A 21437-nucleotide genomic window follows, 5' to 3' on the forward strand; every position below is an offset into this window, starting at 1 on the left:
CGAGATAGACCAAGGAAAAGGTGGAGGAGGATGCCCAAAACTGGGCAAGATGGTGTGAGGGCAGTTGCTACGGCATTGAGGTAGATCCAGCCAACCCCATTAACGGGGACAACAAAAGTGACACAATGTTGGGTAATTTGCAGGAACAGGTGAAGACTGGGGTAAGCATGATGGAATGTATACAAGCATAGTGAATAAATGATTTTTACTTGAAATATTACATGGCTAAGTTAGAACACCAATGCAGACACAGTAGTAGTCTATAATAAAAATTGAAGGTGGCCTACCGTTGTATTCTTTCTTGTCTTGAGATTCACGGCCAAACGGTTGGGTGGATTCGTGTGAAAAATGGCACACATGTGGAGACGGGTGCATAGATTGGAACGCGTTTTCTATTTCTTTCCTAGCCCCCATACTTACAGAGAAAATCGATTAAAACAACCTGCATGCGTGCGTGTATGTGAGTGTGTGTCACTGAAGCCATTCATACATATATACATATTAATAAATAAATAACAATCACAGACCGGGTGAAACCGGGTTTAGCTGCTAGTTTTATATAAAATGGTGTAGGGGGATAGTTATCACACACTTATATTTTCTTTCCTTAGAGGATACATTGAAGATTGTATAAGAGTGAGTGAATCCTGGTTTCACAACACATGTATGGTGTGCCTTGCCAATGTAGTGTAAATGGTGATTAAAAGGTTGGCATAAAATATTACTTCAAAACGGGAAACAAAATGAGATTACTGAATGAAGTCCAGGGTAAATATTGCTTTGCAGGTGGAGGTGGTCTTAAGAGGCTTGTTGTTGTGTGAAGTAATGAATTCGGACATAGACACAGTTACACAGCTAAATGAACAGCTACATGTGTGTCTAACTAACCTTTATACGAGAATGATTTACTGCAGATATTACAGTGGTATGGTTTTACTCCTCTGAATAAATAGCTAAACTGTTCTTTTGAGAGAATGATTTACCACAGATATCACAGCGATATGGTTTTTGTCTTGTATGAATAAATTGTGTTTCATTAAATCACAAACCAGATATCACAGCTATATGGCTTTCCTGTGTGAACACGTTTGTGTTTAGTTAAGGTACTTCCCTGAGAGAATGATTTACCACAGATTTCACAATGATAAGGTTTTTCTTCAGTGGAAATACGTCTGTGAGCATGTGGGGCATGTATTTGAGAGAATGATTTCTCACAGATATTACACTGATATTTTTCTCCTGTATGAACATGTTTTGTGTCTAGTTAATTGACTAGATTCAGAGAATGATTTACCACAGATTTCACAGTGATATGGTTCCTCAACTGTATGAATACGTCTGTGTGTAGTTAAGTTACTAGCTTGAGAGAATGATTTACTACAGATATCACAGTGATGTGGTTTCTCTCTTGCATGAATACATTTGTGTATAGCTAAGTGATTAGATTCAGAAAATGATTTACCACAGCTGTCACAGTGATATAGTTTCTCATTTGTGTCTAATGAAATTACTTTCCAGAGAAAATGATTTTTGAGAGATACCACAATTATATATGGATTTTTCAGTCTCTTTCTGCATCTCTTCAAGAAAATAATAAATCAATCCCTTAAGTTTATTACATTATCCATGCATGAAACATCATCATCATCACAAAAATGTTGTAACAAAAGTGAAGTGATGTAAATTAAAACTTTCTACAATCAAAATTTCGTGTTACTTGAAGTTGCAAGCCCCAGCTTAATAATAACAGTTATTTCACTAAATTGTTCATTATTTTAGAAAATAATTGAAACAAATCTGTGAATTCTACAGTTTATAACTGGATCAACACATGATTTCATTAGATGTTCTACGTGTAAATATAACAAAAGAAGAATTTAAGAATAAAACAGTTTTATTTAGTTTTCATAGTCTTTAGATTGAAATGATGTTAAAACTAAAGATTCTGGCCATTGCAGCTGAGATGTCAGATGATGAGAAAATTTGGCTTTTTATAACAAAACATGTCCATAAATGGATATTAAAATATGGATGAGGAATGTTCCACAAATGACATCAGCCACTTTGTATTCATATTAAGTTTATTGTTACATTTACATATGCAAATTAACGTTCACTGTTAGACTATTACAGAAATAATAAAAATTTTTATGCAACTATAAAATAACATAAAAATCGTTTTCCTGAAAGGATGTATACATAAAATTTAAACATGAATTTCCATGAGATACACAAAAGACATGGCTGTGTGATAAGAAGCTTGCTTCCCAACCCCATGATTCCAAGTTTAGTCCCACTGTGTGGCACCAAAGGCAAGTGTCTTCTGCTATAGTCTCAGGCCAGCCAAAGCCATGTGAGTGGATTTGGGAGATGGGAACTGGAAGAAGCCCATCGTATAAATGTATATATCTGTGTGTCTTTTTGTTTATCTCCCAACCATTGTTGGTTTTTTTTTTTTTTGTCCTCACAACTTAACAGTTCAGCAAAGAGACTGCTAGAATAAGTACCAGGCTTTAAAAAACGAGTCCTGAGGTCAATTTGTTTGACTAAAACCCTTTAAGGTGGTACCCCAACACGACTGCAGTCAAATGACTGAAACAAACAATATATATATATATATATATATATATATACATACATACATCCATCATATCTCTCTTTCTCTCTCTCTCTCTCTCTATATATATATATATATCATCACCATCATCGTTTAACGTATGCTTTCCAATCTGATCTGGCAGAGTTTCTACAGCTGGATGCCCTTCCTAACGCTAACCACTCTGCGGCACGAAGGCCAGTCAGGCGGTACTGGCAACGGCCATGCTCAAAATGGCGTAGACAAAAACTGAAAGAAGCCCATCATATATATATATGTGTATGAATGAGATTGTATTTTCCTCAACTTAACATAGGTTCTGTCACCTTTTATAAGCCACACTTTGTGCAGACTTTTAAGCTAACTCCCACAGAGGGCTAATTGTGCCTGCAGCCCAAAACTGCAATGATAATAAATAAAGTATTTATTGGTACCCTACCAATATGGTATTACTTTAAATGAAAAACCTTGTAAGTTCACAAATTTTTTGAGTTCTTTTAAAATTTGAATTTCCAACTGTTAATATATAACAAATCCTCGTCCACACCTGATCTAAATGCTGGATGTTCAAGAACCAAATGAAGGGCAGATTTGCAATCCTGCTTTCAAAAAAGTATAATATGTCTATGTAGTGCAAATGTAGACTGAGTTACAGGGGTCCCAGACAGACAGAAAGACACAATAAAGGCAGCGAGCTGGTAGAAACGTTACCCCGCCGGGCGAAATGCTTAAAGGTATTTCGTCTGCCGCTCCGTTCTGAGTTCAAATTCCGCTGAGGTCGACTTAGCCTTTCATCCTTTTGGGGTCGATTAAATAAGTACCAGTTACGCACTGGGGTCATTATAATCGACTTAATCCGTTTGTTTGTCCTTGTTTGTCCCCTCTATGTTTAGCCCCTTGTGGGCAATAAAGAAATAAGAAATCACAATTTCATGTTTATTATCATAGACGGCTTCACTAACAGCAGTCCTATCATGAAAGCATGTCTGCGTTTCTTCATATGTCTTGGCATATGATGCAATTTTTGTCAACAAAAGGCTAATTCATATAGTGTTGTTTGATTCCAGTTCTCCACATAAACAGGTCCAGGCAGTTTGGCATTGAATTGATTGGAAGATTATTAGTTTGCAAACGAAATGAGTATTGGCAAGAGAAATCTCTGCCTCGACATACTCTCACCTGACACATGCAAGCATGGACAAGTTGACATTAAAAAGATGTTGATGATTACGATCCTGATGGAATGCTCTTCTTGAAAATATCACCGATGTGAGTTATCTCACCAATTTGACTTATATAGTGCTGAATGTTAATTCTCACACACTATACATATATATTCTTTTGTGTGAATACATTTAGAGTTATATACTTTTTCTCACATGAAGAACTATGTCAAACTGTGTGTATCCTTGCATGTGTCAGGATAGGCAAATGACCACAAAAAAAGGAACCATGATGAGTAGTGTTACCGACAAGAGTAAAGTCCAAAATGCTAAATGCCAATTTTTCAGAGAAAATGGTTTTCAAGGGTTTGTTGTTATGTAATGAATTTTCATTTTGATGCAGTTACTCTTCTGTATGAATACGTACATGTGTAGCTAAGTTACGCTTCTGAGAAAAGGATTTATCACAGATATCACAGTGATATGGTTTTTCTCCTGTATGAATGTATTTGTGTATGGATAGGTTACTACTTTGAGAGAAAGATTTACCACAGATATCACAACTGTATGGTTTTTCTCCTATATGAATACGTTTGTGTTTGGTTAATGCTCCATTCTCAGAGAAAGATTTATCACAAACATCACAGTGATATGGTTTGTCTCCTGTATGGATACGCTTGTGTTTCGTTAAGTCACTACTACGAGAGAATGATTTATCGCAGATATCACATCTATATGGTTTTTCTCCTATATGAATACGCTTGTGTTTAGTTAAAGCTCCATTTTCAGAGAAAGATTTATCACAAATATCACAATGATATGGCCTCTCTCCTGTATGAATACGTATGTGTCTGCTTAGATTACTACTTCCAGAGAATGATTTTGCACAGATATTACAGTGATATGGTTTTTCCCCTGTGTGAATACGTTTATGTGTACTTAAGTCACTACACTGAGAGAAAAATTTACCACAGACATCACAATGATATGGTTTCTCTCCAGTATGAATACGCTTGTGTTTAGTCAAGTTACTACTTCCAGAGAATGTTTTACCACAGACACCACAGTGAAACGGCTTTTCGCCTGTATGAACACGTTTATGAATAGTTACTTCATCATTTCGGGAAAATGTCTTACCACAAATATCACAATGATATGGCTTCTGTCCTGTATGAATATATTTATGCTTAGTTAAGCTGTTTATTTGAGCAAACGATTTACCACACATATCACAGTGATATGGCTTCTCTCCTGTATGACTGAATTTGTGAGTAGCTAACTTCCCACTCTGAGTGAAAGATTTCCCACAGACATCACAACAGTATGGTCTCTCTCCTGTATGAATGCGCTTATGCGTGGTTAGGTTACCTTTCTGAGAGTATGATTTACCACAAGTATCACAGTGATATGGCTTCTCTCCTGTATGAACATGTTTGTGCTTACTTAAGTCACTACTGCCAGAGAATGACTTACTGCAGACATCACAGTGATATGGTCTCTCTCCTGTGTGAATACGTCGATGTTTAACAAGGTTACCTTTTTGAGAAAATGTCTTATTACATACATCACACTGGTTGGATGATTTTCCAATCTCTTTCAACATATCTTCACATAAAATCAGTCCTGCCTCCATTTTTTACCTCTTTACTTTGTATCGTTTACTCAATAGAAACAATTCTCTTGCTATATCCCCATCAACAATGATTGCTGTCAATATTTGAAGACGATGCAAATACCTTTATAAATTTCCTGAATTTAATTAATATGCAAAAAACCTTCTTGAACACATCCCAGGCACTGAAGTCAAGAAGTGTTAATATTCATCTTAGTTTAAAGGAAATATTAAATATTAGGATTATATTTATCTTCTATATTTCATATGACATCTTCCTTTGGTCTTTAAAACATGATGAATATTGACACAGTGTCTGATGTAAATGGTTTTTTTTATGCCAATGTCACCTGGAAATCTGAAAGAATAAAGAAACAGTATAAGACATAGAGGATGACACATTTTAATACTGATAAACCTGTGAATGAACAATTAAATTTCATTATTAATTTGTTGTTAAAATTGTGTGAAATCTGCCACAGCAGCATCTTCAGATTGTGTAACATTATGTATATTAGTGGTTCTCAACCAGGGTCCATATAAGATTCTGTTGTTAAAATTTATGTGCAATAAACTGGTTACAATACACAAAATATTTGCATTTTTTTTTTCATATAATTACTAATATTTAATTCTAAAAATATAATAGAATTTTTTAAACATTGAATGGCTATGAGGGTCCACTCATACAAAATTGGAATCAAAGGGGTCACTTCTACTTCATTACTATTATTTCATCTCGCTTTCCAGTTCCACCGCAGTTCCTTGCATCTACTCTTCTCCAATGTAAGTAGCCGTTTAGCTCCTCTACAGCAAAAAACCTTTTCTGGCCTCTTCTTTCGTATTTTAAAAACTAGCATTAAACTACCATCCTCTGCTGTAGCCCAATACAGTCAAAAGGAGATCTTAGTGTTGTGAACTACAAACTTAACTCCACTAGAATAGAAGGTGCTATGAAATTGCTCCCTGTAAGGCATTCCTACAGATGTGTACCCCACTGACTTTGTTTCCTCACAACTTCTAGAAAAATGAATATTTTAAAATGAAATTTTCTTCAAATATGCTTCAGATGATGTAGATTCTCGTTATATTGGAATATATGCTGAATAAATTTTTCCAAGGGTGAAGTGAGTTGTTTTGAAAACTTCACACGAAATTACTTTACATGCAGAGTGTGCAAATGACAATTATATCAGCATCTGATGTGAAAAGTAAAATAGTGATCATGCACACATACTGGCATGCATCACAGATCTTTTCAAAATTTCAAGTTTCACTTTCTAGATATATGTGACGTGTGTCAGTATGTATATATATGAGTCCACCAAATTAATTTTCTATATTAAATTCTGATATAATTGTAATTTACACACTCTTGAAAGTATTCATAGAAAATTTCACTAAAAATTACCCATTTTTCTGAATGTTACGTGTAAAGAAAGCCGTCTTGTGTACATTTTTCCGAAACTCTCCACCCTTGGAAACATTTTTCACAGCAAATTCTGATTTAATGAGGATCTACATCATCTGAAGCATATTTATCGAAAATTTTATTTAAAAATATCCATTTTCCTGGAAATTATGGGGCAACAAAGTCGGTGGGGAGTACACATCTGGAGGAATGCCCACTGTAAAATGTTTGGTGTTAGGAAGGGCATCCAGCGTTAGAAATCATGTCACAGCAAACACTGTAGCACAATGCAGTCCTTAGACCTGTCATATCTCGCTGAACCATCCAGCCTATACCAGCATGGAACACATGTTAAATGATAATGATGATGAGGAGGAGGTTTAACCCTGGGCAGCCTTGACTGATTAGATCTATCAATTTGGCATGTCATTTAATTTTGAATCAAGTCTGACCTGGCAATAAGCAACATGACCATCCCAGTCTTCCTTATGGCAGTTTATATCTAGGACTACATTATCCTACGTTGCCCTCAATTTTCGAAACACAAAGATATAATTAGAATGAAACTTGGTTACTATTTCTAGCATGACGACTGACCACTTAAGGGCTCCCTATGAGAGTGGTTGCTGTTTAGGACCAGGTCAAGCCTGGTCGATCAAACGAAAACAAACATATTAACGTAGAAAAGATGGCATAATTTTGGTTTAAACACTCCGTATGGCCCCACCAGATAGAAAACGAACACTTGTTATAAATCAGGTTCAGAAAAATATGACCGATGAATTATTGTCTGGAGTTTGTATTCAATATTTGCTGGGATAAAAAAAAAAACAAACAAACAATATTGGTCTTTGACTAATATTGTTTTCTCAAAGTATATCTATTTCTTAAAAACTGTTAAATGTTTCTCTCAATAAATACATTACAACTAACATTCATAGTGTTTTTCATAAAGATGGTGTCTGAACCATTTAATACTGAAGCAATTCTATTTCCCCAACTCTTAATAAATATACAATTTTCCATAATTACTTACATCGTAATCCGTTCATCTTTTTACTACAGAGAAGTGCATATATCTAATTCTAATTATTATTAGACAATGGATCTATCAAGTTATTACTTCCACAATGCTGAATCAAAGACTTACTTGTATTTCTCCATAAATTTCTAATTTCTACTTCCTTATTTCTTTTAACCTTTGTCTTGAGTAAATAACATCTTCGTGGAACTGAAATTTGACAAGTGAAATGTAAAAACTGACTCGGAAGAGGGAAAAGCGAAACGTACTAAACATTCGGAGATTGTCACCGGGTGTTATTATTTGCAGAATTCCTTTTATGAACATATATTCAAAATAAGAGTTGCTTTTAATTTACTCTTCGAACTCATCTATAGGCAGACAGATAACTCATTCTTCTTCAGAAACCTCTTCAGTTTCATAACAATTGCAGGTGTTCCTACAATTCTACATTCCGACAGATATTGCAAACATAGAAATGTACAGAATCGCAACAGCTGTGTATTTTAAGTAAAATTTTCAATTTCCCTGTACATTTAACACTGTTTATTTTATATATGAAGTAACACTTTTCGAGATAATATATTTATGAAATTAACCTAGCATCATATCAACAAGAAGTAGGTACATTTCAGCTGCTTTCGTACTTCCGAGTTGGTTTTTTTAAATTTCTGTTGTCAAAAATCTTAATTCGCTCTATTAAGTAGAATTTCTTAATGACATTTTAAAATAAACACCGATTTACTTTTACTTGTTTCAGTCATTGGACTGCGACCATGCTGGGGCACCTGCGTCAAGGGTTTAGTCAAGAGGTTCTCAACCATTTTTTAAAATCTATAGACCCTTTTGATTTCTATTTTCTTTTAGTGGCCATTGGATGTTAAAAGATACTTCTTTAAAAATTCCTATTTTGTTTATCACACATTAACTTTTGTAGGTTGAACGGTTGTGTAAAACTTCAAGGAAAAGGTCCAAGCTGTTTCTTGCATCCAAAAGCAAAATTTTGGCATAACTACAGATTTCTGCTCCCACGACTTTGGATGATCATAACTTTCAGAAAAATGGATATTTTTTAATGAAATTTTCTACGAATATGTGTTATATCATGTAAATTCCGAATAGAAAAAAATTTTGGGGAAAAGTGTTTTAGGAAGCTTTGGGGTGGGGAATTTCAGAAAATTCACCAGAGTCCATTTCAATTCGTCTTAACTTGGATTTTTAATGGAATTGGATTTTTTAATGAAATTCTCTACAAATATGCCTCGGACTATGTAGATTCCAAGGACATAGGGAATTTTTGGGAAAACAATTGGAGGTTATTTTTGAGAACTGTTCCCCCACTCAGGGTGTTTCGGAACAAGTCGTCCATATTTGTTTTTCTCCGTTTTGTGCGTTTGTGCATCCGTACTGAAGCAACAAACCGGCAAAAAGGCAACTAAAGCTCTCTCCAGAAAACTCGTTATGCTAAAAATAATAGCTAAAGGTCTGGTACACAAAAATGTTATTAAGGACGCTTTTCTGTTGCATATGATTTTTTTCCACTTCAGGTAAATTCCCAGATAAACGTTTCTAACAGAAAGGCAGAAGCAAAAATAAGAAACGCCAAATAGGCAGTGGTTTAGAAGTGACAGTTATGTTACTCAAAACGAAGGATCGCCGGATCTTTGGGGTTTGACGGGCAACATTTTTTTTTGCAGTGTTTTTGGCACCGAAACACTTTCAAACTTCGAATGTTTGTATATTTTGTGGTATAGAACAGATAAAAAAATTTTGTATTCGAAGTTATTTTATGTAAAAAAATTGTCGTATTTCGGTAATTTCAACCAATCACTGACGTCTATTGAGGTGAAAACAATTAATGCCACAACGGTGTCATGGGATCATTTTCTGAATCTGGTCACTTAAATAAACACAAACGTACTCATATAGGTGAAAAACAATATCGGTGGTAAATCATTGTCTACAAATAGTAGTCTTACTAGACATACATGTGTTCATACAGGAGAAAAGCCATATCACTGTGATATATGCGGTAAATCATTCACTAGAAAAAATGGTTTCATTACACATAAACATATTCATACAGGAGAGAAGCCATATCAATGCGATATCTGTGGTAAACCATTTTCTGAATCTGGTCACTTAAATCAACACAAACATACTCATACGGGAGAAAAACCATATCAGTGTGATATCTGTGGTAAATCATTCTCTAGAATTGGTGGTTTCACTGCACATAAAAGTATTCATCGAGGGGAGAAGCTACATCACTGATATCTGCTGTAAATCATTCTCTAGAACTGATGGTCTCACTAGACATAAATGTATTCATACAGGTGAGAAACCATGTAACTGATATATGTGGTTAATCATTCTCTACTTTTGGTCACTTACATCAACACGAACATATCCATACAGGAAAAAAAAAACCCCATGTCAGTGTGATATCTGTGGTAAACCATTCTCCTGAAGTAGTAACTTAAGACATAAATATTCTCTTACAGGAGAGAAGCCATATCACTGTCACATTTGTAGTAAATCATAAAACATAAACGTAAATGCATTCATAGAGAAGCCATATTAGTGACATCTATTGTCAAACAAACATTTTACATACACTCAAATGTATTTGGACAAGAGAAAAGTCATAGCATTGTGATATCTGGTAATTTAGCTGTTCACATACAAAGTGTAACTGTGTTATTGTACCAATTCATTACCTCATGCAACCATGGGCCTCTCAAGACCTTTTTTTTTTATTTACTGAAGCATTATTTACTCTTGACTTTACCTAATCACTCATCTCATTTTGAAATAATCTTTTAAAGCTAAATGCTTTTCCCCATGCCACCTATTTAATCACCTTTTACATTACATAGGCAAGGCATGCCATACATGTTTTGTAAAACCAACATACATAGTGTTTGTCAATGTTCATTCTATGATAACTTATATAATCATCAATGTATTCACAAAGGAAAGAAAATATAATGCTATTCTACATATAACTACTACTATTTTTCTGTCATTTTTACATTTAATCATGTCTTGTTTATCCAATCAATAAACCATTGAATTCACAGATTTTGCATTATTTTATTTAAATACTAAACATTAGAGGTTCAATCTCTGATTCTAATTCGATCAACTACATTCAATACAGCCAACAGGGAGGGCTTTACATGGCCACTTGATTTGCTGGGAATAGCAACCAAATCTTTCTAAAATCACATTATACAGATTTCAAAAGAGAAGAGATGTGATCTTCAATATTCTGTATCTGAATAAAAGGCAGGATGGTCACGTTTCGGCTGATAGACCCTCCAGCCTTCATCCAGTGTCTTGGGGAAATTTCGAACTTGGGTTCTCATTGCTAAGATATTTTTCGATGTAATTATTATTATCTAGGTCAGCATAAATGAAGTCATTTATGAAAACATTTGCAAAATATTGGGATCTTGTTCAAAACGGGGGCACCAGTTTTCAGCACTTAATTTTTACGGCTGAATGGACGTCAGTCATTGGTTGAAATTACAGAAATACGACAACTTTAACATGAAATAACTTGCGACGTACGTTTTTTTGTTAAGAAGACTAAAAGAAAAAGATGTTTTATATGACACATTCTAACAGCGTCCCAAGTTTCAGTGTTTCGTTAAGAAAATACTGGTGCCCCCGTTTTGAACAAGATCCAAATATTGTTATACGACAGGGTCGTCGTTTCTTTCCCACCAATTAAATACTATTTATTCGATCTACACTTTAGCTTTTATTTGTATTTTTGGTTTATTCGTCTGTGACCATAAACAATATGTTTCAACACACGTATTCACATCACGAATTTTGCAAAACAAATGCATAAATATAAATTTCAAAAATATTTTCTAGCTAAAATGAAGTGCTTAAAATGAAGCCATTGTAGTAGCGGTACTTGGTGCAGTTTTTAAACCAAAAGAAAGGACCTCTAGGGTCTGCCCATTTATTTTGGAATGAACATTATCCTTTACTAGGATGGCAGGGGTGAGTGCGATTTTTGTGAAAGTTAGGTTATGTACAGAAAAATCCATTATTTTTTTTTCCGTTTTAAAATTAGCTTACAATCCTGAATATTACACGAATTCAATGATATAAGCGAATGAAGAAGGGCAAACAAAACAGGGATAACAAAAAGGGCGTTCCGATTAGCGGGAGATAACTTAACGAACACGGATAATTTGAAGGCTTTACACACGTGGCATTTCCGGTTTTTTTTTTTTTGATGTGTTTCGTTTCGTTTCGTTTTTCGGTGCCCGGTTTTTACCTTTCACAAATGAAATGTTCTTTCCACGAAGAGGTTATTTGCTGAAGACAAAGATTAGAGGGGATGCGAAACAGAAATTATAAATTTATGGAGAAATACAAGTCTTTTACTCAGGAGTGTGAAAGTAAAAACTTACCGAATCATTGTATAATAGAACTGTGGAGAGGAAGTGTATCGGGCGCAACAGTTCAGCGACGTTAGTGCGTAAGGGGCCCTAGCGGAAGAGGAAGAGTGAGTGAAGTGATGTTGGCGAAAGTATGACCAGCGTGGACCACTTTGGCCTCCAGCAGTGGCATTGGAGGGGCGAGTGTAGAGGTACGAGCTAGAAAGGGAATCTATCGTAGGTCGCATTTGATTCTGTCCAGTTGGAGTCGATACTGAGAGGTGAGTCGCAATTTGTTCCTAATATTGGTTTCAAATTTTGGCACCACCTTTTTGGCGATCTTTCGATACTAGTCCACCACAACTTCCGGTCGTTGAGCGCACGCATACTGTTTACATGATCGTATAGTGTGTTTATGTGTTTAAATGACTTGAAAATATGAAAAGACAACATTAAATAGAAACTCAAAGTGGTACAGTGGTTAGAGCATCCGGCTTGCAATCCTGAGGTAATGAGTTTGATTCCTGAACCGGGCTGCGTGTTGTGTTCTTGAGCAAGACACTTTATTTAATGTTGCTCTAGTTCGATCAGTTTGACCACCAGATATATGTATATATATATGATGCAGGCTTTACACTATGGTGTGTGATGTAATTATAATAACAAATTGAAAAGTAAAGATCAGTTGTTCAGGTAAATATCTCTGCTATTAAAATGATTCCTCTATATCTCATACTGTTGTTTCTCTGTTTATTTCAGAATATCAGACAAATATGTTTGTGGCATCTTCAGATATTGATGAAAGTCAGAATTGATGGGAAAATAGTTGTAAAACAGTTGAAAGAAATAATTAATGAAAAGTGAAAAAGGAAAATAAACATATTGTTCTGAGAGAAGAAAACTATTGAAGCAACGGATAATGTTACAGACTTAAAGGATTGATTTATTATTTTGTTGAAGAGATGGAAAGCGAGACTGAAAAATCCTCATACCATTGTGGTATTTGTCAAAAATCATTTTCTCTGGAAAGTAACCTCATCAAACACAAATGCATTCAGAGAGGTGAGAAAATATATCCCTGTCACATCTGTGGTAAATCATTCACTGCTAATCACAAGTTAACCAGACACATCCGTATTCATACAGGAGAAAAACCATATAAGTGTGATATCTGTGATAAATCATTCTCACACTCAACTGCTTTACATATTCACAAACGCATTCATACAGGGGAAAAACCATATCCCTGTGACTTTTGTGCTGAATCGTTCTCCAGAAAGGATGGTCTCATTAAACATAAATGCATTCATACAAAAGAGCAGCCATATCAGTGTGATACCTGTGGTAAATCATTCGCTGATACTAGCAACTTAACCAGACATGTCTTTATTCATACAGGAGAGAAACCATATCACTGTGACATTTGTGGTAAATCATTCTCCAGAAATAGTGATCTCACCAGACATATACGTATTCATACCGGAGAGAAGCCATATTACTGTGATGTCTGTGGTAAATCATTCTCTGTATCTGGACACTTAATTAAACACAAACGTATTCATACCGGAGAGAAGCCGTATCACTGTGATGTCTGTGGTAAATCATTCTATGAATCTGAAAACTTAACTAAACACAAACGTACTCATACAGGAGAAAGACCATACCACTGTAATATCTGTGGTAAATCATTCTCTAGAAATAGTATTTTAACTACACACAGATGTATTCATCCAGGAGAGAATCTTTGTAACTGTGATATCTGTGGTAAATCATTCACTGATACTCGCAACTTAACCAGACACATCCGTATTCATACAGGAGAAAAACCATATAAGTGTGACATCTGTGATAAATCATTCTCTAGAAATGATGGACTCATTCATCATAAACGCATTCATGCAGGAGAGAAGCCACATCACTGTGACATCTGTGGTAAATCATTCTCTGAATCTGGTCACTTAACTAAGCATAAACGTACTCATACAGGAGAAAAACCATATCACTGTGATATCTGTGGTAAATCTTTCCCTGGTACATATGACTTAACTCAACACAAACGTATTCATACAGGAGAGAAGCCACATCACTGTGATATCTGTGGTAAATCATTCTCTCAATCTGCTCACTTAACTAAACATAAACGTACTCATACAGGTGATTAACCATATCACTGTGGTAAATATTTTTCTGAAAATACTCATTTAATTAAATCTAAATGCATTCATACAGAGAAATCATATGACTGTGATATTTGGTAGATCATTCTTTCAATTTAATGATTTTTCTAAACACAGATGTATTCACACAGGAGAATGTCCATATAGCTGTGATATCTGTAGTAAATGATTCTCTACAGCTTGTGCTGTAAGTAGATACAAACATATCATAGATGAAAGAGGCCATGCTAATGTAATATCAGCGGTAAATGATTCTCTAATTTAAACACCTTAGATAATCATAAACATATTCATACAAGAAAATAATACATTTGTGATATCTGTGGTAAATTATTCGCTCAAAGGTTTAATTTAGCTACACATATATGCATGCATACTGTAGAAGAACCATATCACTGTGACACAAACGTTTTACATACTCAATTGTATTGAGACAGGAGAAAAGTCACAGCATTTGGATATGAGGGAATTTATTCTCTACCCAATGTGATTTATCTCCCCCTCTACCTATTCTCGCAGAAGTGTAACTGTATTGTCCAAATTTATTACCTCACACAACAATAAGACCATGTTTTCTTCACTGAAGCAATATCTACCTTAAACCCTACCTAATCTCATTTTGTTTTGCTTTTTAATATAATATTTTGTAGCTAAATGCTTTTCTTGATGCCAGTCGTTTAATCACCTTTTACATGGGCAGTGCATGCCCCACGTGTTATTAAACAAGATACACAGTGTTTGTGTTTATTCTATAAGAAATTATATAATCGTCAATGTATTCAGAAAGGGAAGAAAATATAATGCTACTCATATATGCGTTTATGTGGGAGAAAAAGCATATCACTGTGACCTCTATGGTATATCATCTTTTCAAACAAACATTTTTCGTACTCACAAATGTATTCAGACAGGAGAAAAGTCACAGCATTTGCATATCTGTGGGAATTTATTCTCTAACAAAAGTGAGTTAGCTCTCCATTTAGCTATTCACTTGGAAGTGTAACTGTATTATTGTCCAAGTTCATTACCTCACACAACAATAAACCTCTCAAGACCGTTTTTTATTTGCTGAAGCGATACCCTCAACTTTACCTAATAAGCAATCTCATTTTGTTTCCCCATTTTGAAATAATCTCTTAAAGCTAAACGCTTTTCCTTATTCCAGCCGTTTAATCACCTTTTACATTACATAGGCAAAGCAATCATATATCGTCTTGACTGTGTGGCCTGTAATTTTCAGTTTTCACATCATTTCTCTCTCAAGACAACATGAAATCTAAATGATGAATTACACAGATCCTATGATCCCTTGGATGATGTAAAATAGAATTTACATCAATAAATGACAGGTGATTCTAGTTTCTAATAAAAACCATTTATTCACTATGCTTGTATGTATTCCATCATGCCTGCCCCTCCACCTGTTCCTTCAAATTATCCAACATCATGTCACTTGTGTTGTCCTTCTCCTGTATCCATCTGTCTGTTTATCAGTGCTTGTCTGTCCCTCTGTCTTCTTAAACATTTATCGTCTTGACTGTGTGGCCTATAATCTTTACTTTTTACATCATTTCTCTCTGAAGACATCATGAAACCTAAATAAAGCTGGTTTATTCTTAAATTATTTTCGTGTCATTTTTACATGTAGAACCTCTAACCACATCATAGGTTTACCCAAATAATAAACTATAGAATTCACAAATTTTCCATTATTTTATATAAATACTAAACATTAAAGTTTATCATGCAAGTGAATGAGAGATAAACAGGAGGATAACTTTGCATGTTAAATGATAATGACAATGGTGAATATTGATGGGCATCAAGCTTTCTCTTTGTGCTTCACACTTGTCTGGCAGTTTTTTGAAGTTTTCAATCCACTAATGAATTTCATCCTCGAACACACCTTTAGACGGAGAAATCAGACTGTTGATCCCTGTTCTTCCTTGGTGTATACTGCCACAGGAGCAGCCATTTTGACTCTGTAACACATGAAAACTGGAGTAATAAAGGTACAACCTCGATTATGTAACCCTAAGTGTACCGCGTTTAAAGAAAATTTTGGTGAAAGTATGAATAATTTTTGATTTCCCCTTGCATCTCTCTCTCTCTCTCTCTCTCTAAATATATATATATATATATATATATATATGGCACCTGTGCCCAACATCGTCTTCCTGGCACGTGTAAAGACATTTGAGCGCGATCGTTGCTAGTGCCGCTGGACTGGCTCCTGTGCAGGTGGCACGTAAAATACACCATTTCGAGCGTGGCTGTTGCCAGTACCGCCTGACTGGCCTCCGTGCTGGTGGCACGTAAAAGCACCCACTACACTCTCTGAGTGGTTGGCATTAGGAAGGGCATCCAGCTGTAGAAACTCTACCAGATCAGATTGGAGCCTGGTGTAGCCATCCGGTTTCACCAGTCCTCAGTCAAATCGTCCAACCCATGCTAGCATGGAAAGCAGACGTTAAACGATGATGATATATATATACACACACACACACATACATATATATATGTGTGTGTGTTTGTTTCCCAACATCGCTTGACAACCGATACTGGTGTGTATACATCCCCGTAACTTAGCAGTTCAGCAAAAGAGACCGACAGAATAAGTACTAAGCTTACAAAGAATAAGTCCTGGGGGTCGATTTGCTCAACTAAAAGCGGTGCTCCAGCATGGCTGTAGTCAAATGACTGAAACAAGTAAAAGAATATATATACAAATATATAAAAACACGCTTATTATTATATTAGGGGATTAATCCCTTTGTTTTCAAATACAGGCATACCTCAACATTTTTGTAACTGGTTTCAAGATATGAGACTTAATTAAAAAAAAAAAAAACAACATAAAATGAAGAAAATATTAAAAAAAGAATTTATTAGTTTACATCTGTGATAATAAATGATTTGTACGTATTTTCACAGGTATTTTATTTGGTTTTTGTATTTCGGTATTGGTTAGGGTCAGACAAACCGACTGAAGCCGAGGTTTTCTTTCTGTTAAGGTCCTTCACATTATTCTGTCAAATGTAAAAGGTCCCCTTCAGTCATGAAGGGCCATGGAACTGCACCTAGAAGATCCCATCAAAGGTGCAGATTTGTTTATAGAAGACCAGCAGTCGACCATGCATACCAGCCTCCTTTCTCCATGCCATTATATGTATATAGGGTAAAGACCCCTTTTGGTTATGAATGGCCATGAAGTTGCACCTAGTAAGTTCCCCTCTGAAGCAAAAGTCCAGGTAAGGTTGTTTGTGGAAGACCAGTAGTTACCCATGCATAACAATCTTCCCTTTCCACACCACTGATGTTATCCAAGAGAAAGGCCAATGGAGCTGAGTGAACTGGAGTGATGTGAAATAAAGTGCCTTGCTCAAGAACACAACACACAGCCTGGTCTGCGAATTGAACTCACTGCCTCATGATTGTGAGCCCAGCACTCGAACCACTGAGCCAATGTAATGCTTATTTATTCACATTGCTTTGAATTAATCATGCATTATGTGATAGCTTTGAGATTTTGAGTAACTCCCAATTTTTAGAATGTATTGTAGGGTTAGTGTGAGAGGCCACATCTAGCCAGCTTGAACATAAAACAGTTGGAATATTTGGGTCAGATATGGCCGGTTTAAATGTTAAAGGGTTCAAAACGATGTGAAGAAAAGGTATAAATTGAGATATGCTTCTATTACAGTCAACTCCCAAATACCCACTTCCAGTTTCAACACATTAATTCTTAAGACTTCCTCTTCTTTTCATTTCTAGTTACAGACCAAATATATTCAACAAATCATTTCAATAACCTTTTCCTTCCTCCACATATATTTGCTTATGTTTAACAATATTTCTGATGAGAGAAAATAATCTTCCCCAAGTTTCACATCTCTCCTTCTAACCATTGAGCCGTGTGCCTTCATGTCTGTAATATATTAAGGGCAAATAGATCTTTCTCTCAGATCATCATTGTTTAACGTCTGCTTTCCATGCTGGCATGGGGTGGACGGTTTGATTGAGGACTGGTGCACCAGAAAACTGTAGATAACAAAAGATTTCTAAGCAAAATATTCACCACGCATTTCACAGTGGAAGTGTTTTTCTCCAGAGTGTAAACTTTTATGTTTTAAGACACTGTGAGGAGAAAATGATTTCAAACAGATTTCATAGTCAAACAGTTTTTCACCAGTGTGGGTCCATTTATGGCTTGTTAGTTTAGAATTCTAAATAAAAGATTTACTGCACATTTCACAATAAAACTGTCTTTACCTTCTGAGTTCAATTTCCACTGAGGTTGACTTTGCTTTTCATCTTTTCTGGGGTCGATCAGACAAGCACTGGGGTTGATGTAATCAACCTATTCTCTCTCACAAACCAATATATATGAAAGTATAGTGTTTGCTCTGACTTTATGTTCTGAGTTCAAATTCTGTAGAGGCTGACTTCTCCTTTCATTACTATTATGGCGTTGATGTAATCTATTTACTCCATCTTGCTGGCCTTGTGCCAAAATTTGAAACCAAAATTACTGTCATCAACAAAATAATGCCCACATAATTCATCACGTTAGGGGTTTTTTCCCAACCTGACTACAATTGTGAATAATAAAAGATTTCTGAGCAAAATATTTGCCACACGTTTCACAGTGAAAGCGTTTTTCTCCGGAGTGTAAACTCTTATGTTTCGTTAAGACACTGTTAGAAGAAAAAGATTTCAAACAGATTTCACAGTGAAACAATTTTTCACCAGTGTGGGTCCGTTTATGGATTGTTAGTTTAGAATTCTGAATAAAAGACTTCCCGCATATCTCACAGTGGAACTGTTTCTCACCAGTGTGACAACGTTTATGTACTGTAAGTTTAGAATTAGTAGTAAATGATTTCCCACACATTTCACAGTGAAACGGTTTTTCTCCTGTGTGTATTCTGACGTGGACGACAAGATTAGCATTATCAGAGAAGGACTTGGCACAGATTTCACAATGATATGGCTTTTCTCCAGTGTGGATTCTCATGTGTTTCGTTAAACTACTGTTAGATACCAAATATTTTCCGCATATTTCACAAGGAAACAGTTTCTCTCCGGTGTGACTACGTATATGGTTCAGAAGGTGAGAATTTTGTGTGAAGGATTTCCCACAAATTTCACAAAGATAGGGTCTTTCACTAGTGTGAATCCTTTTATGTCTTGTGAAGTCACTGTTATAGACAAAGGACTTGCCACATACTTCACAGTGGAATGGTTTTTCCTTGTTGTGAATCTCTTTGTGTGTAAGAACTTCATATTCTGAAGTGAAAATTTTCCTACAAATCTCACAACGAAATTTAGCAATATTGCTGTTTGATGATTTCTGTTTAGTAAATGTTTCACTAATTAAAGGCTTTTCATCACCGTCTGTCTCTGTTAATGTATCTCCACTGTTAAAAACAGTTGTATTAGAAGTGTCCAAGTAATTAACGTCCTCCATATTAATTAATATTCGAAGAATTCTTTAAAGGTTGAGAAATGTTAGTACAATCTCTTAACTATAATTAGTTAAGTTTTTTTTTATTCACATATTCATAAAAAGTTTCTCATCACTGTCCTTTTGTTCTCCATTGTTAAAAACAGTTGTGTCAAAAGTAATTAATGTCCTCCATATTAATTAATTAGTCACTATTATGGTTCAGGTTTTGTTTCACATAATCATGGACTGCAGACGTGTACTTAATATACGATGTAGCTATATTTTCTACTTACTACTCGAATACTTGTTTTCTTTTGTTTGGATCTTCTTCTCAATTGCATGTTATTGTAAAACAAGAGCCGTTTCACTTTGGACGTTAAAGGAACGTAAGTCTGGTTGATAGATATGTCGGCTGAAAGATGAAGAAAAAAGATTCGATAAATGATTGGTGGAAAGGTTCCTAGTAAAATCAAGAAGTCTTCTGCTAACCTGCTGTGGAAGATCAGTAAATTTTTACGATTACACGTCTCATTTTGAATGCAAGATGCATGTTTTTCCTATGCCTTATTATTTTTTTGTTGTTAAGTCTTTTGAACGAATCTCACCGTCAGAAACCACTATCTTTTTTTAGGCAAATCCTTTCGTACAGGTTAGGCGACTGTAAATAGTAAAAAAAATTATTAAAACTTCTACTACAGAACTGTTAAGAAAAAAGACAGGATGGTGATGTCAGAGAATGTGTGTGTGCGTGTGTATGTTTTGTTTAACAAAAATATCAAGAATACACAACGTGTGGATGTGGTGATAATCTAAAACAATTCGCAAAAAAATTTCTGAAAATTCCATAAAATAAAAAGAAGTTACAAGGGGTTATATGAGATGCTTAAACCAGAACTCCGCCGACAAAAATACTTACTTTAGACCTGATAGTCAATTGGAAAATGAAGAATGGTCAGCAAAGTTATTCATTCACTCATTCGTTGGTAATAAAAAAAAATCGACTTTTCCTTGTCTTGTAAAATAAGTGAACAACTAATTGGCGACTAATTGGTATTTTGTGATGAAGCAAAACATTTGATCGTGGAGATGATGGAACACCGACTGAGCTGCCATACGCTATCCACACAAATCAACGTTCACCTATTAATGAGATAATAATTATCAAAGAAAATATAATTAGATTAGCTGCACTAATTATAAACACACATTAAAAGGCGGTGTCTTTAGCAATTACTTCCCGCCTGAATGACACCGGTGTCGTAAGTCAAAAAGTCGCTAATGTAATTTAATACTTTCAGAAACACGTTCAAATAAATCAATTCACTTTTGCGATCGATCCAATCCTTGGTAACTCGAGAAGTTATCATCTTGCAAAATAAATATTACGTATCAACGAGGAGTCATTTACGTGGCCGTGCAACCTTCTAGAAGAAATAGCACCCAAATACTCATCAATTTTCACAATGGTTTTTCAGGTTAATCTAGTATTAAACAACACGGTCTTGCTATTTAATTCCATTAGGATAATAATAATGTTTCAAATTGTGACACAAGGCTAGTAATGTTAGAGGAGGTTAGTCGATAACATTGACCTTGGTGCTCAAC

The 21437-nt window shown here is 35.2% G+C and overlaps 3 protein-coding genes across 8 annotated transcripts; 1 reads left to right on the forward strand and 2 right to left on the reverse strand.

Annotated features, from left to right (window-relative positions):
- Positions 1–1876: 1876 nt before the first annotated feature.
- Positions 1877–20244, reverse strand: LOC106878335 (uncharacterized). Of its 5 annotated transcripts, none has more exons than XM_052977731.2 (3): positions 12240–12369; positions 7933–8013; positions 1877–5729 (listed from the first exon to the last, which is right to left on the reverse strand). In XM_052977731.2, the coding sequence occupies exon 3, from the start codon at positions 5390–5392 to the stop codon at positions 4163–4165; it is 1230 nt and encodes a 409-aa protein (XP_052833691.2). In that variant the 5' UTR covers positions 5393–5729; positions 7933–8013; positions 12240–12369; the 3' UTR covers positions 1877–4162. The 5 variants fall into 5 exon arrangements, with proteins under 5 accessions (XP_052833691.2, XP_089200342.1, XP_089200339.1 ...); XM_089344216.1 differs by having other exon boundaries at positions 7819–8013; XM_089344213.1 differs by lacking the exons at positions 7933–8013; positions 12240–12369 and adding an exon at positions 20126–20244.
- On the forward strand, positions 12323–16004 carry LOC106878339 (uncharacterized). Of its 2 annotated transcripts, none has more exons than XM_014927534.3 (2): positions 12323–12487; positions 12966–16004. In XM_014927534.3, the coding sequence occupies exon 2, from the start codon at positions 13169–13171 to the stop codon at positions 14366–14368; it is 1200 nt and encodes a 399-aa protein (XP_014783020.2). In that variant the 5' UTR covers positions 12323–12487; positions 12966–13168; the 3' UTR covers positions 14369–16004. The 2 variants fall into 2 exon arrangements, with proteins under 2 accessions (XP_014783020.2, XP_052833606.1); XM_052977646.2 differs by lacking the exon at positions 12323–12487 and adding an exon at positions 12580–12714.
- Positions 17251–20126, reverse strand: LOC106878337 (uncharacterized). Its single transcript, XM_014927531.3, has one exon. The coding sequence runs from the start codon at positions 19851–19853 to the stop codon at positions 18948–18950; it is 906 nt and encodes a 301-aa protein (XP_014783017.1). The 5' UTR covers positions 19854–20126; the 3' UTR covers positions 17251–18947.
- Positions 20245–21437: the final 1193 nt, after the last annotated feature.

The sequence above is a fragment of the Octopus bimaculoides genome, chromosome 28 (genome assembly GCF_046866305.1).
Source record: "Octopus bimaculoides isolate indiv1 chromosome 28, ASM4686630v1, whole genome shotgun sequence".
Lineage (NCBI taxonomy): Eukaryota > Metazoa > Mollusca > Cephalopoda > Octopoda > Octopodidae > Octopus > Octopus bimaculoides.